At 45.4% G+C, this 16,942-nt stretch overlaps 1 protein-coding gene and 1 pseudogene across 2 annotated transcripts; both read right to left on the minus strand.

Annotated features, from left to right (window-relative positions):
- Window positions 1–405: 405 nt before the first annotated feature.
- On the minus strand, window positions 406–8,373 carry LOC125725308 (WD repeat-containing protein 86-like). 2 transcript variants are annotated; one of them, XM_049002143.1, is made up of 6 exons: window positions 7,865–8,367; window positions 6,817–6,958; window positions 4,485–4,905; window positions 2,898–3,033; window positions 1,390–1,493; window positions 406–1,218 (listed from the first exon to the last, which is right to left on the minus strand). In XM_049002143.1, exons 1-6 carry the CDS (start codon window positions 8,061–8,063, stop codon window positions 973–975), a joined length of 1,248 nt encoding a protein of 415 aa, XP_048858100.1. In that variant the 5' UTR covers window positions 8,064–8,367; the 3' UTR covers window positions 406–972. The 2 variants fall into 2 exon arrangements, with proteins under 2 accessions (XP_048858100.1, XP_048858101.1); XM_049002144.1 differs by having other exon boundaries at window positions 1,083–1,218; window positions 2,852–3,033; window positions 7,865–8,373.
- A 544-nt stretch (window positions 8,374–8,917) lies between these two features.
- LOC125725325 (gamma-crystallin N-B-like) lies at window positions 8,918–11,377 on the minus strand (annotated as a pseudogene).
- Between the last annotated feature and the right edge of the window lie 5,565 nt (window positions 11,378–16,942).

A 16,942-nucleotide genomic window follows, 5' to 3' on the forward strand; every position in this document is an offset into this window, starting at 1 on the left:
CTATGACGATTGATCGCCAGTGCATGCCTACAGGTAACCTAGCTAATGAAGCCCATATGGCTACAGTTAAGTCATTACTTGGGGTTTTCATGAGGTCAGATTGGTGTCTTCAGGGGAGGAGTGGGTTTTAGAGGGGGTCTGTGGTAAAAGGAATGATGCTCTGCACATGGTTCCTTCATGTCTTTAAGATTCTTTGAGTTTGTTTTATATATAAATCCCTGCTGTTCTTCATTATGATAGACCACGATCCAACCAATAAAATAGTGCTAAACTGTAAGCACAGATTTAAAGGCATGTATTTGGTTTGCCTGACAAGAGGCATCAATCTTCAGCTCTTCAAAACCGACAGTCCCATAAGGCTAGACTTCACAGCGCTCTATAATCAGACTGACAAGGGGACCGAACTGGATGTGTTATTTTGTTTATTTAAAAATGAGGACCATCAGGAATTCTGTATGTGAGACGAGATGAAAAGTCGAGTCGCTGGAATCAATGACATGGTGAAACGAGAGTTAGGGCAGCAACCACAGGACCTCGAAGGCATTCCTTGTGTACAAGAGTCCAGAGCCATAATTTAATCTAAGACCCAGACTAGGATCTTAGCTTACTTGTTCCATTGGATCAGTAGAAAAAAAAAGTAACCTAAAAAAAAATTCCTGGAACGAAAAGTGCCAGGGTGAACAGAGGTTCAGTAGTTTGACTGATGAAGTAGTACCAGAGGAGAAACAGCCAGACAGTATGAGGAGCATTGATCTTAATGAGACTATGACACCATGCATGGAGAGTCTGATGAGAAAGAGAGGATGGATGGGCACTCTTTGGCTTGGTTGGGATAGATCCCGAATCTAGCAAGAATTTATCAGGTCATCTGACAAAACTGTCCATCCTTGCACGCATCGAAATATCAAAACCTCTGACCTATGTGCAAATGTGTAAACAGTCAAGAGAAAAGGAAGGGCCGAGACATTGAACTCAATCCAGCTCCAAGGTGTCTTCTCTACCTTCTTGATCGTTCCGAGTGCTGGTCGCCGTGGTGGGCCTGTTTGAGAACCCCAAGCATCCAACGCGGTTCCTTCCCACCCGCGAGAGGCCGATTCCAAAGGAGCCCTTCCAGCGGCTCTCGCTGTCCTCACAATGGTCACATTTGTACAGACCTCGCACGTCCCAAACCCTCATGGTACAGTCATGGGACACTGTATACAGCATCTGGTCATGAACCTGGTGGAGCAATTGATTTTAGTACAAATGTAACAACAGCAAACAAGCTCACGTTGTACCATCCTTTATATGACAGCCTCACAGTTGTGTTTAGTCAATGTTGTAACTAAATAAGCATCTCAAATGCAAAACAATGTTAAAACCCAATGCACAAACCATACAATGTATCACCTGTAAACCATTGATGATAAATTTATGTCCCTTGAAGACTCTTCTCAAGATGCCAGATGTGGTGTCGAAGGCTCTCGCATACGAGTCTGCACTTCCTGTAAACACTGATGCAAGATATTTTCAATGTCAATGTTTTTTAGTCCTATAAAACAACGTGTCCAATCACCATGTTCCAGTGAAATGCAGATGGAGTACATTTTCTGTGGACATTTGCCAAAACACTACTACTGTATCAAGTTAAAGTCCCGAAAAGTCGTCTACATGTCCTAAATTCAATCTGATGTGTAACTAATGCCAAAAAAATACAAATTTGGCATTGTGATTCAACTGAGAGTCATGTGAAACTCTATGAAAAAGTAGGCATTCGACTGAGACCGTTACAACCCCAAGATCTAAGACACCAGTGTAATGGAATTTTAAAGACAACTTCCGACATAATGATGCACAAATATCTTCATAAATATATAGTTGTTGACAAACTTCTCAATAACTTCTTAACCTTCCTAAAGCAACAGGTAAATAAAAGCCGCGGTATCCTACAAACTTCCCTGTATTTTTTTAATCTTCATGCATAATTCAACTTTGATTGTGCAACAATCGCGTTAAAATAGCAAGACCAACACTCTTTGAAATGCAAAGCAAGCCCTCATGATATGAGAAAATGAAGGCAATTTAAACCCAATATCCCCCAAAGTCCACTGAGGTCTTTTATAACTGATCTTCAAGCATGCGACAAGACTCCATTTTACAGAAAGCAGCACATCCCTACCACTGCAGTGGAACTGCTTACCAAGTTGAACTCAGCATATGGATGGTTTAAATATAACATTCTCCCTCCCCAGTGTTGGCATGGGACAGGAAGAATGTCTCTTGACCGCAAAGTTTCTTGCTTAGTGAATGCGGCTTTGGTCATTTCTTTGTGCTATTGGATGAGGTTGTGCAATGCTTCTGTCATCGTCCCTCAAAGTCCCCTGAATAAACCTCTGCTGCCGTCTTGTCACGGAGCTGTTTGTGATTTCAGAAATGTAGAGTTTTGGGAGCAAATGTGGTTTCCTTTACCACTGCTGTACCACGTTGACCACTGGCGCGATAACATGGAGAACTCTCCTCAGAAAGAGGGCTACAAGAAAATCCTCTAAGAGGATATCACAGAAAACACGGAACCAGCGAGTAACCCCACCTTGTCTCCTTCGGATACAGGGAGTATCATGGTCATCCAGAAAGGGGGTGTTTCTTACTTGACCATAGTTTTTTGGTGTTTTTTGCACCTATTTTTACATCATCTTAAATTACCAAAGACTATTTCCAACACTAAGAACAGAAGCACGGAGGACGGTAAAAATCCCCGGATGTCGTTCTTGTCCCGCCCCAAATATCAAGGATACATCGGTAGCATCCTCACTAAACAATACTAATCCCACGATTCATTGAGCCCCAAGTTCATTCTCGGAAGGCAAGTTACCAATACGATTTTCGTTCTTGGTATTGAGAAACACCCAGGAACTCACAGACGCCCTCGTGGAACTGCAGTGTGCTGACGGTGTGCCTGTGGGACTTGTAGGTGCGGACGCACTCGCCGGATGCAACCATCCAACACTTGACCGTGCGGTCGGTGCTTCCTGAATACAAGTGTCTGTTGACAAACTGGGGAAGAAAGCAAAGATCATCACTGCTTAGGAGCACCATCAACTTCTGAGATGCTCCTCCAGTAATCCAACCCGCTTCCATCCTAAAGACTAATTTTCTTTCTTTTCATCCACCTGGAGCACGATACCCATCATATATTCTTTTTTGTCTGAATAAATTTAATCATTTGTAAACTGGGTGAAGGGTTTTCGGTCGAGGTCATTCTTGAAAGACTGGATTAAAATAAGCATAATTGACTATTGTTCTCGTAAGGCTTTACTTTGACCCCCAACGTAATCCCAGAGAGAGGACCAAAATGGACTAATTCAATAATACAGTAACAGGACACGTGAAATGGATCCAGGGCACGATAAAAAAGACTTTCTTCTGGGGTTTAACATCTTTAATATGAGAAGTTATCCTGGTATTATTGATCAGAATGGGAATACCAGTCCGTTCGATAATTGCTAGAAATCCCAGCACCAGGAGAACAGCAGCAATGGCTGAATTGCACTTTGGATTACCATGTGGAAACAATGGATTTCTTCATTTATTTATCTGCCAACACCCTAAATATTGAATATACTGGACCCCAATCTCTCCGAAGCTAAAAAGCCAACCTGATCTACCCGTACATCAGCTTAGAGCTTTAGGGTCTCTTCCAGTTGTCGTATTCGTCAAAAGTCAAGTTAGCATGAAAACATGTGGCTGGATTTTTCTGTGAACCACGTGTATCTTATTAAATACTGATGACAACAGCTGAAAAGCCAAATACTGGAATTATCAGACACGAGCCAAGAGCGTATAAACAGAGAATTGCCCTTAAAAAATGGTCTCCTATTTGCTGAGATGAGGGATGTATCATATTACCGATTTTATCCTCGTTTAATTAAAGGAGGAAGAGATTAACATCTGCAGCTTGCAAATTTGATCTAGAAAACTGTTCAATGTACAGCTTTGCCAAACTTCCTGTCATGTGCCCTGTCCTTAACAAGGATATATCAGTTACTTTCAAGCAAAATGCTTTACTGTGTTTTAATGAAAATACAAGCCGTTTTTATTTCTACATATTCATTATTGTAAAAACCAACATAACTGATTCTCCAGCCGTACAGTTCATGGGATATTGGTCACCAGCATTACGATTCACATTATCTAGGATGCTAGATCCTTTGTGCTTTTAAACCAACCAGCAGATTGTCTTCTTCGCAAAGCACTTGTGGTTTAAACAACACCTCCGTGTTTTGGATAACTTGTGCCTCTCCAGCGGCCTGCTGGAACGAAAAACATGTGGTCCATCCTGCTTGGACCATCAGAATGTCCTAAGAGTTCAAGGCCCACCGCGGGGATCATAACAGCACCTCCCATGAACCAGAAGAATTTGATGTTATTCTGTAAATCGGCACAGATCGGAGTTTGGCCTTGGAAATATCATAGGGCCTGGATGGTAGGATTGCCCCGGCGTTTACCTCCAGGCAGATGATGGAGCCCTGATGATCCTGCAGCACTCGCGTCTGCTCACCGGTGGCAAGGTCCCAGCACCGCACTGTATGGTCCCTGCTGCCTGTGAACAGGGTCCTACCGGGCACATCCAGCAGCATGCAAAGGATCGCCCCCTGATGGCCACGGAGGGTATGACAGCAGCGGCCATCAGGAACCAGCCACAACTTGACAGTGCAGTCAGTGCTTCCCGTAACCAGGAAGTCACCGCCCTCCCTGCCACTCAGCGCGTAATCAGGCACCAGGTCCTGAGCGGAGAAGTGAGCCAGCGCCAAGACACCATTGCGGTGACCCCGGAACTCCTGCAGCTGCCGGCCACTGTCAGGACTCCAACAGCGAGCCGTGCGGTCATACGAGCCACTGAACAGGCATCCGCTGGCGACCAAAACCCTGGGAGAACAAGCCAGTCTCAGTTTTAGTCTTATTTCTCACATGCACAAAACATACCCTGTACACATGCATAGTAGGGTTACCAAGGGAGCGAAAATTTCTGAAAACTTTCCAGAAACTTTCCATGCCATGGGACTTTCCAAGTTTGGAAATATTAAAAGTGGGAAACTTTCTATGTCAATTAATGAGAATATATAAGAAATAACAGGAAAATTCCCAATATTTTGCAACTCTAGCAATAAAATACTTTTCCCACCTGCTTTCTGGGCTGTGCTCAAAAGTCAATATGCAGCATAAATAAAAATAAAAGCAATAAAAATAACAGTAGGAATAAAATAAATGAGAAGAATAAAGACAATAAAAATCTATTACTTCGGGTATTATATCACTGTATTTTCCGTATTGACATACGACACCTTATGTCAGGAGGGTGTAAAATGAGCTGTAATTTAATGCAGAAAAGTTGAGGGCCCTTTTTAGCTGAGACCCCTGGGTGTCAGTCCAGGTAAGTCCGTGCATTAAAGTATCCCAGCTAAAGGAAGAAACTTCTTCAGAGTCAATGCATTCAGCGAGAGCTCCACCAGCCAGTAGAGAGGGAACCTTTAGCTGTACGTGCACCAATGTACGGAAACATCGCGACCTTTTCACCATGGTGAAGCCTGGAAAGCGCTTCTGCAGTCTCACGGCGAGAACGCAGCGAGGCTCAGACAAGGAGCTTCTACCCTCAGGCCAGCAGACGAATAAATATGCCTGTGATGGTTATCATTTAACAGTTATCATTTAACAGTTATCATTTAGCAGTTATCATTTAACACTCACGTCTTACATTTGCACCATGGACTTACTACATATTTATTGGGTTAGTCTGACTGTAAACCTTACATTTGATGAATACGCATCCTTGAATTTTCACTCATCTGTCCAGCACTGACGACATTTCCTGGGTGCACAGATTATTATTCTCAGATCTTATTTATTTAGCACCACAAAACGCGAAGCAAACATACAAGAAAAGGTCAATTTCGTCTCCCAGACCTTGTCCTAAAACCAAATGTCACAACTCAACACAACACAATCCTACCGAGGCACCTTCACCTACACACTTTATATGTCTTCATTTTACAGCTACTGATAAAATTCCTTTTTTATTTTCCTTTGTTCAATTCTGCTGTTTTATTTTATTGTTATTTTTATTTGTGTTTTAATCATTTTTTTTTTATTCTATCTACAATATACTGTGCAAAAGTCTTAGTTATTCTATTAATTCTAGTAGTAATTGTATATTTTCTCTGAAAAACAAAACCACAATTTAACATTATAACATATGCAAATTAACAGTAAGATAAGAAACAAACAAGAATTTCATCTGTTCTCCAAAAAGTTACTCATATCTTGTCCGTTGGCTAGATAAACTTCGCTCCCCAAAACTCTCCTCAGGGGCACCAAAGCCATTCTATGTATTTGTTAAATTTCTCAATCAGATCTATTAATTAATTAATGAACTTGATTAGCTAAATAACTAAATGGGGAATTTATTACCCAAACAAGGTAGGGTAGCGGTGGAATTAAAAATATATGGATGTAGCAGACGGTTGCTGCATATACTGTTGTGATTTTAGCAGAGGTTTCCAAATGGCTGAGCTGACACACTTTGACAGCAATAATATTATAGTTTTACACCAACATAAAGATCATTTAAACCTCATTTCCTGTGACTGCCTAAAACTTTTGCACAACACTGTATAATTTCATATTATTTTTCTTTGTATTATGTATTTTCTTTCAAGAACCATCCAGCAGGCAGGTGGAAAACGCACTTCATAAGACTTGGAACTGTCGCAATGACAGGATTTTTTTTTTTTTAATAAAGATGATGTATGGCACCAACCGCAGCGGCGGCTGGGCGGTCACCTGTTGACTATGGAGGTGTGTCCCCTGAAGACGTGCATGCAGCCCCCCGTGGCCATGTCCCACTTCCGGACGGTGTGGTCCGCGCTGCAGGTGTACGCCACATCGTTCTCCAGGTGACCATGGGTGACGTAGCTGTCATGCCCTGCAAGTGGTCGGGGACGGAGAGTTCTAAGGCGAGCACAAACGATCTGAGGCGGACATTTTATATTCATGTTTATTATTCGTATTGCTTGGCTTTAGATACGTGATATGTATTTAGATATTGAAATGTGTAAGCAGGGATAACGTTTCCTTCATCTCTGCAATTCTTTTCGTATTACAAGGGCTTTGCAGCGTTTACTGTGTATATTTCAAGACCTGAATGTGAGTAAACCGCTCTGACAGCAACAGGTAGATTTAGATGGTACGGAATAAAGTGTTCCATGTGTAAAACCCATACAAAGGTCCCGATCAAAGTGACCTGTGTGACAACTTCCTGTAAAAGCACAGGCAAAAAAAGTCAAGTTACGACCGAACTATATAATACGCGAAAACAGCAAATCTGTCAGTAGCGTTAACGTTTCTCTCATCCTGCCAAACTATCCGTATACGCGATGACAAGCAAACGGTACACGACTGTTTAAATCATAAGGAATAGCAATCATAACAATGACAGGACCTTAAGGCAAATACAAAAATTATACCGCACAAAGAAAGTATACTATGTTTATACGTGTTTAAATGTATCATTTATATTTGCAGATACTCTTAAAATGAAAAGATGTACTTGATTACTGTCCCGTGTTTTATTGGTACCACAGTGTACTGGGACAGACCAGCGTCGGAAACTGGAGTATCTTAATTAATTGGTGCAATTATTCACAGATGAATAATCACAGAAGTGTGAGACACGAATTCCTCCGTCCTTTGTCTCTTTCACTCGCTACTATCCTTTCCGGATAAACTTTGCGGATCGCACGTCATGCAGATTTCTGGGCTTGGGACCGCTGCAGAGGAGCTGCTGGGAGATAGAGGCTCCTTTGCTACCCTTTCATGCCCGATGCTTTACCTTGTAGAAGTGCGCAACACTGTAGCCCCTTGGTCTTCCACAGACGCGCCGTTCCGTCTTCGCTGCAGGTCAGCAAGTGATCGCCATCAGGGCTCAAGCAGAGCCAGTTGATGCCTCCGCGGTGCCCCGAGTAGACGCTTCTCAAGCACCGGGTCCTCCTGGAGGTGCCGCTTCCCATCCCCTTCGCACCGGGACTCATCGATGCCCCTGACGGAGCGCAACATGGATCGGGGCAGGGTGCGCCACGCCGGCCTCACTTCGCAGTGCTGGGGCTGGAAAATCTCGTCCGTCGGTCCGGCAGTGACGGTGATTTCATTGTAGTTTCATCACCAAAATGCATGCTGCTTAAGGAAAGCGACCGACATTTCAGCCGCTGTTGCTCTACCCAGGCGCAATCGCAGGCACCCGGCTTACGGTGCGGCGCTTTGGGCGTTTATTGTATTTAAATCAACCCCCTTCCCGGGGCCATTTGGGCACCGCTTTCTCGGAACAAGGAAGTGGCGTTGCGTCATTCATTAGGGTCCAGGGACAAAATCGGCATGGTGCAGCCTTCACCCGGGAGAAATTATCCAGCCTTAACTCGGAGACGTTATGATGGACCGATATGATCGATGTGAGCCATATAATTACACGGCACGCTATCTAAATATTTAATTTCCTGCAGGCTCATTTCACATCACGTCTAGTACTTCAATAGATATGCAATTTATACTGGAAGTCATTTAATGTTTAATATACCTTTACGTATATCCCCACATGCGTTTTATTGGTGAACCAGAATCTACGTTATTATATTAGGCCTAGATAAAACTTTGTATGAACTCAATAAACAATCGAAACATATATGTCTTTACTTTCTTTTAACTCCGTTAAAGCAAATATTAGCCTACTTCAAGTCGTACTTAATAAAGGACCCTAACATTTATCTATCAATCTTCCAAATGGATATCCAACCCACCTTCAGAATTACAACAAAGGTTTGTCCAGATTCCATAATGAACAGCACCCTATTTAAATACAGACATCTACATCGGGCGAAAAACGATCCATTATAGAACGTATCATTTTAATATTTAGCTTAGGATATAAATTGTCCCACTCCTCTTAGTTGTAATGCAGGTGATTCAACACAAATGAACAGTTGCACGATTTTAATCAAGCTTATTGTTTGGCTACGCATTTTATTGTCCTTCCACACTTTGGGGAGGCAAAGCGCGGTATTAGTTTCCAGAGACGCGCTTTAAAAGCAGTTCGCCGCCCTCCGGATGGACTGGGTGTTGGGGCTCTGCGCGTGCCACTCGCTGTGGGTGGGGTAGTGGCCCCTCTCCACGATGTACGTCCGAGCGCGGTAGTTCGGCTCCTCGTACATCACCTAGCTGGAGGCGCGGAGGTGGTGAGGGGAGGAAAGCCACCACCACCATTATAATCATCATCATCATGCCTCTTTAAGTGTGTGTGTGTGTGTGTGTGTGTGGGGGGGGGGGGGGGGGGGGGGGGGGGTGGTATTTATAAATACTTCTCCGTGCATTCTTACTGTGGTATCACGTAAGCAAAGAAAAGTCATGTTTATGAAATCAACGAACCAAAGCAGACAATGTTTATAAGTTCAAATGGACAGACACAGACATTTGCATTTCCCCTCGTTAACATGATTTGTAGCGTATATGTACTAACTTGCAAATAAACAAAAAAACCTAGACCAAGATTTGTGGTCCTTGTCCTCGCTCACGTCTCTGGAATGTCAAAGATATGCTTAGAATCGATGGGTAACTGTATATGACACATGTGGGAAAAATGTAAGCTAGTGCAAAGAATGTTACAACTAACATTAAATTACACCCGTACTTCACCTAAGGACGTTAGGGCTCTCTTCTACGAAACGGGTCATTATGAAAGATGGTGAGTTTCTGCTGAACTATAGTGGATAGGAAACAGTTAAGTAAAGATTTAGGGAAAAAATCCTGCTTCCCTGCAGGGGGTGTAGGGGGTAGTATTTCAACTGAACAGCATCCGCGACAGAAACTCACGCTCCGTCTCCGAAGGCCCGGACGGAGTTGACGCAGTGGCTGCTGAATCCGTGCCCCTGCAGGAAGGGCCAGTCCTCGCAAAGGTCCGCACACCGCCCGGAGAAGCCAGCGCCCCCCGCACAGCTCGATCCTGTAGCTCTCGCCGTGCTGGTGGAGACAGAGGGGGGTCGGGTCCCTCACCGAGTGTCCCCTCACCGATACTAAGGAGACACAGCCCATGAATGCCACACATTTCACACTCCAGATCATTCCTAAAATATGTTTCTAAACTTCAAACTGCATCTATAAACCATATTGAGGTAACAGTAAACTATTTTGAAATATTTATTCGTAATCTTCACATTTTCTTATTGAGTAACGAATTACTCCAAAATACGCCTGAGTCCTTAAGGCATTCGTGGGGTTTCGAAACGATGTTTTCCAAGCAGTCAAAACCACAAGCCTTCGTACTTCTCACACATAATGCCGCACATTTTAAATATTTTCCTTCACGGACACCTTATGAATTATGTAAGTTTAGTACCCCCCCCCCCCCAACGCGCTCACAAATCAATACCACTTTGTCAAGCTTGAATCACAGTTTTTTTTTTTTTTGCTTCTTTTTTTTTTTTTTAAATCCCTCCCGTGTGTTTGGCTGAAACGAAGCGAACCCCCTCGTGATGGCCAACAACAACATCAGTCTCGCACACGGTCCAACACACGGAGCCCGACCCTCCTTGCCAAGCGTCTGTCCTAATTCACCGCAAAGCCATATCTGCGCAGCGTCACGGAGGAGCGCTGAAACCTCGGCGATCGGACCCAGCGTTGCCCCCGGCACCGCGTGCTCCCAAGCACGCCTAAGGCCTCCAGGCTTCTGCAACCTGAGCACCAGCGACCCAAGAAGGTACAGTTATTTTAGTATGATGTTAGAAGATAAAATTCCTGCTCAGAGAATATAAACGGGGTGCAGAGATAAAGAAAGGGTGTTCCTTTCTATGCATTTGGGAGGTTGGGGTCTCCACCCGTTTAAGGGGGTCTAGGGGATTTTATTGGCTGGTTTTGATTATCGGGGTGGGGGTGTTAAATCCACCCATAATTTACGCTCATGCTTTGTATTTGTGTTTGTGTCATTATGATAACCCCGTCTGAGAAGCCGTATATCCATCCATCTGGAGTCGTATCTCTCCGTAAACCTCTCCCCCGCCGCCTGTTCCATGCAGGTTCTCACCATCCTCACAGGCTTACAGGAGCCCATGTGGTCGTTGTGCGCGTCCCAGCGCTAGAACTCGGGGTTCTTTCCGCGCTCCAGGATGAACTGCTGACCCCCGGCAGTCGGGGTGGTCGTAGCAGATCCAGGCGCCGCTCTCCACGAGGGTGGAGTTCACCCGGTTCATGAAGCCCCAGTCCTGGAAGTTATCGCACTCGCCGCACATCTCCAGCTTCTGCCCGGTGAAACACCTCCCCTCATAAAATACGACCTGGATAACGGCACACCAGCGACCGCGAACAGTTGGGGCAAAAAGAGAGGAAAACAAGATAAATCATTGTGTCTGGGCACGATTGCTGCTGTCTGAGAAACGCCCGGGTGCCAGAACGGAAAATTTTATTTAAGAAATCCTCTCCTTGCGCAACTTTAATTCAAAGTCAATAAATGCTCAGTAATCTTTTCTAATTAAATTATGAAACCTCTAGAACGAATACCATTTTTAAAGAAAAAGCCAGTTGAAATACTGCCTTGAAACGATTGCCTGTCCTCTCGAGTAAGCCCTTATGTTACATTATAAGATTCACTCCACAACAAATTAATTAAGGTTTTTAGGTTACAGTCTAGCTACACCAAGATACTATGCCGGTCTTGGTATTATACACGTAACACACCGTCAGAAAAAGGGTACCAGTTTGTACCTTTGAGGGTATAATTATTTGTCAATGGGGGCTGTACTCTCAATGGTCTGCCAATTGTACCCTTAGCTGTAGATGAAAAGGTAAAATCTACCTTTTAAGGTACAGAAGTGGACTCAGGGGGACATTTTTGTACCATTGGGGCAACACTAATGTTATAAATTCCTTGAGGAACAAAACTGTACCAGGGCTGTATACCCATTTTCTAATAGTGCCCTAAAATTCCCAATTATAGAGCAAATTTTCATAGAAAAAAAATATATCCATCCATGTTCTGTAACTGCTGATCCAGATTTAGAGCTGGTCCCACAATGCCCAGGCTGAAAGGCGGAGCCTGTCCGGGGACTGGGCTCTCCATACACTGTCACTCATCTACAGATGGAGAGCAAGAAAATCACTGGCTGTATCTGAGAAGCATGGAGAACCAGAGGAACATGGGTAGAACATGCACATTGATATGAGGGTGAGCTTGGAACTGGGATGTGAAACCCCCCCCCCCCCCCCACCCACCTCATGCATATCCATCATGTCTGACTCGTGGTCACCAATCTGCATCTATTTAATTCAAACATATTAAAATGAGTAATAGATATATGAAGTGTCGTGTTTGGGACATGAAACAATCCCACTCGCTCGTCTGTGTAAAGCAGATGTGCAGATCATCTCCATGGTATCTGTAAGTGGAGCAGTGAGCTTCCTGTCAGCTACCTCAGGCAGCCCCTCTGGGTTTGAGGGAATTATGGGTAAGTGGGACACTCCGGCTGGCATCCCGTGCAGGATGTCCCCTGCCTCTTGCCCCGTGCTTCCCGGGATAAGCCCCAGGCTCACCGTGACCCTGTTCCGGAAGATGGACGGACTGATGGATTACATGGGGGGGGGCTGTGTCAGACCCCCAGGTACAGACCTTTCCAGAGCATTGCGACATTTTCCATTGAATGCTGTCCAATGCAACCCAGAAGTCAAAAAGTGGGAAAAGGGAAAATTTTGAGACCCCGATATATAACATGGAGGTAGGGAGCAGGGGCTCCAGGGGGCGGGGGCTCTCCAGGGGGGCGGGGGCTCTCCAGGGGGGCGGGGGCTCTCCAGGGGGCTATAATAACAAAAGGCCGACAATGAGTGTGTTACACATCCTGCTTAGCACACATTTTGCCTGGTGTTTGGCTTCTGCTTATTCCAGAGTTCAGCTTTGGGGACGGGGGATCCCCCCCACAAAGGATTTTACTTGGATAGAGTTTCGTGGTGCCTGTTTGGAACATGTTACTGCCTCTCCTCTGGCTGCCCCCGTCATAGGTCAGGTGGAGTAAGGGAAGTGGAGGCCACACCCCCTCCCCATGCCCCCCCGACCACCACCATCCTGGCCCGTGTCAACAATGACTTGACATCCCTTTCATGTCATGCATTTCTGTAGTCAGGTCTAATCTAACAGTTTTTCTAGTCTTTTCTTTGACATTTCAGTGACCGTAAAGAACCCCATCCTCACCCCCCGGGCTGGCCGGGCCTATAGGTGACATCATATTTCGCAATTTTTCTTTTGTCATATTCTTTTGGCAGCCAGATACCACTGACATGGTTTTAATGTAAAAGAACTGGCAATTTTTTTTCAGTTGCTCTGGGGGTTGGGCAGGGGGGTCTTAACAGAATCTCAGGCAACCAGAGCACCCAGAGCCGGCCTTGCACACCCCCATCCCATTACAGGGAGGAGTCCTGAACGGAAATGGAACGGCGTGGGGGGGAATGAACATTTATGGTGAGGCGCTGTCTTCGACACAATTATGCATGCGAAAGCACCTTCTCTCTTGCCCCCCCCAGCTCTTGAACTCGTGAGTGGAGCTTCAGGACAGCTGGGGGATGACTGCTCGCACGTACAAACGGCGTCTGCCTCTGGAATCAAAATCATGGCAAGCGAACGCGAACGATGTCCTGGATGTTGCAGTACTGCGGGCTGCCAGAATGGGGCGCTGTCTGGACATCTGGGATCGTTTGCACCCCGGCGCCCCGCCGTCCATGGCCTACCTTCCACAATCACGCTGGGATATCTGGCGTGTGAAAGCCGATAGTGCTCAGTAAGGACGCACGCGAGCAAAAAAAAAAAAAGACGTAGTGAATTAAACGGCCCAGATATTCCGAGTCTCAGCTCACCGGAGTCAGCAACTCTTTGGAGAGGCCGGTCAATAAGAAAGACCTAGACTGGCGAGGTTCCCTGATCGATAATAAACCCATTAGTCCGGTCAGTCTGAACCCTGCCCACAGCACTGAGAAACGCACTCAGCCCTGCCGGCATCGCTGACCACTGCTGCATCAGTCACCCAACCTCTCTCATCAGGCCCCGTCTCGCGAAAGCTCTCACAACACCAGCAGTGTGCCCAGTGCTTCTAGGATCATTCACCGGTCACTGAAATACTAAGAAATGTTTTTTTTTATGTTTTTATTCTGGAATAACACGGGCAGATCGCGTTTCAGCAATACTTTGGAACCATCCGAGGCTGTACTGTATCCCTGGCTCACTTACCGCTATTGTACTACAGAATAAAATATGTGCAATAAGTGCTTAATCAGTACTGTAATATTTCCAGTGTGGATTTACTTGCTGCGTTCGCCTGCACTGGATGACGCTTGCTGTGTTTGTGTGTGTGTGTGTATGTGAAGAGACTGACCTGCGGGAGTCCAGTCCCAAACTGCAAGTTGCATAACACTCTGCCCAGAAGGCTGAGCACAGACACAGAATCCCCACAAGGAAGGTCCCTAGCTGTAAAATACTATCGGCAACCGCCACAGTCTTCATTTCTAGCGCAAAGGCAGCAATAGAGTGCAAGTATGAAACATTAACATTTTCAGGACATACATTTCTGAAATCTCACTGCATAACTTGCAGTGTCCGCTAAATAGATGAAGCATCTCGCATATGACTGGCATCCTGTGTGTACAATCCCTACCTTCTCCCCTCACTACCTAATATATGTTTTCGCTCCCACTGTCCCATGACTCAGTCCTACATAAACAGTTTCAAGATGGATGGATGTACGTTTCACGAATACTAGTGTGACCCTTGGGGATTGATTCAAGAATATACGTTGCGAAAGTGTGTGGTTTGGCTGAGCCTCTGCGCACTGCCAGCTAGCAGAAACACAGTGACACTCCTGTCAGGACGGTTCTTTTCACAGGGGGTGTAAATGGTTTATGGGACAAGTACCTTATCAAACACAGGCTGTTTGCCCTGTATGGGGGTCTGCCTGCAAATATGGCTGTTTGTTCAGAGAGGGAGGCTGTTATATATTAAATTATATCCAAGCTGTATATATCTGTACATTCATCATATAAAAGGCTTAAAGGTTTTTTTTTTTTTTAATTTTATTTCAGTTTTTCATGGGCAGTATTTCTGGCTTGCCTGGGGAGGGGTTGGTTGCTCTGTGGGCCCAGAATTAAGGTTGTGAAACCTTGTGTGTTGCCACAATGTTACACCCCCGCTGAGAGGGGCTGGGGCTGGACATGTTTTGAAAGATAAACCTTCCATTTTACACAGTACTTTTATTGGAGGGCGGTTTCCCCGGGGAACGGAAGGATGAACAGGGCGGTCGTATAAAGAGAGGAGGCGGAGGGGAATCGTAGGGAGCGAAATCGAGGGTGTCAGCACAGCGTGTCCTACGGGAAGAGGTAAGGTCCAAATAACTGCCTTGCTTTTCTGTCTTCACCGACCAGCAAGATGGAGTCAGGCAGTGTCAGAAAACCTGCAGCATTTTTCTTAAGGAGAATGTGCTTGTTATTGAACTCTGCTTGGCAAAACTCCTACTAAGAGCAAAACGACCTAGATAGCTATGTTAAAAACCTCCACGAGATTTATCAACATTTCATTTCTCTCATCTCCTGGCCCCCACGCCCCTGCCGGCTGTTGCAGAATTCAGCTTCAGAAGAACCACTTGTCCTGCTTTTGGTCACCAACGCCCCCCAGGATATTTGTCATTATTTCTTTGTTGCCTGCCCCCCATCCATCTTCTAACCATTATGCACTCATCCTTCCCACACTCTCATGTTGCTTCCCTCCTTGAACTTGTTTTTCATTAACTGTCTCCTTAAATCCATAGGCTGGATTTAAAACACCCCCCTTATACCACATTAATGTTCTACTCCAATTCAACCATACTTCAGGGCATAGATTCGGACATCTATGCCAGGACCGAAGACACATGCTGGTAACAGGGTGGCGAGCTTTTGGTGCCTTCTGGTTAGCTGATGTTCAGCTATGGAGGCAATGGAATAGTTCATAAAATTTTACAGAGTGACTGAAATGGTCTAAGTCCTCATGTTCTTAAGTTCTAACAGAACAACGAAGATCCTGGTTTTCACCCTGGTTTTGCTGCTGGTCCCAACGTTTACCGGTCACACCCAGAAATTTGGCATAGCCGAATATGAAGAATGAAGACAAAGAATATTGCAGAACCGTCTAAACGGCATGACTCATGCAGAAAGGTGGCCGCCGTTAATTGCAGAAAGCCGGGGAAATATGAGCAGAAACGGTCTCTGGAGTGCAAACACACTCTGTACATCTGTTTTCCGTACTGATCACCCAGTTCATGGTGATGCTGTGCCTGACAGGCACCCCGGGACACTTGGGGCAAAACCCTGATTGGGATGCCAGTCCGTCACAGGGCAGACACGCCCAAGTCAATTTAGTGACGCCAGTTACCTTAACAGCATGAGGAAACTGGAATACCTGGGAAAGCATGGGTGGAAAAATGCAAACTCCACGCACACAAGGGCAGGACAGGAACCCAACGCCTTGGAAGTGGATTTCTCACAGCACCCGTTAAATGTCTTAATTGCTGTTTGGCAAGAGGGTTGAGAGTTACTGACCTGTCTGTGTTGCAGGAGAAACTCTTCGGTGCTACCACGGTGATCACAACATACCACCATCACATCACACCATTGAAAAATGCGAAGGACCCAACGACGTCGGAGCCGGACTCGTCTACTCGTCTCTCTCCAGTGAGTCCCACCCCATCACACTCCACTGGGTTCTTCTCCTCACACCTGTGACCATTTCCAGTGCGCTTCATTAACCTTGCCGTGTCACGTCTTTCTCAGCCTCAGTCGTCGGAAAGTGTGTGACGCCATCAGATGGCATCAAGCTTCAAATCACTCACACCGTTCGCGCCAGATGCTGTATGAAGACCCT

The sequence above is a fragment of the Brienomyrus brachyistius genome, unplaced genomic scaffold (assembly GCF_023856365.1).
Source record: "Brienomyrus brachyistius isolate T26 unplaced genomic scaffold, BBRACH_0.4 scaffold64, whole genome shotgun sequence".
In the NCBI taxonomy this organism is placed as follows: domain Eukaryota; kingdom Metazoa; phylum Chordata; class Actinopteri; order Osteoglossiformes; family Mormyridae; genus Brienomyrus; species Brienomyrus brachyistius.

Bases quoted from the DNA above. Each gene is read 5' to 3' on its own strand.
- LOC125725308 (XM_049002143.1), bottom strand. From the start codon at position 8,063: ATGAGTCCCGGTGCGAAGGGGATGGGAAGCGGCACCTCCAGGAGGACC. The intron at 4,906-6,816 runs GTGACCGCCCAG...TTGTTCTCCCAG, and splicing joins CACACCTCCATAGTCAACAG to GGTTTTGGTCGCCAGCGGAT. The intron at 3,034-4,484 runs GTAAACGCCGGG...TTTCTTCCCCAG, and splicing joins GCTCCATCATCTGCCTGGAG to TTTGTCAACAGACACTTGTA.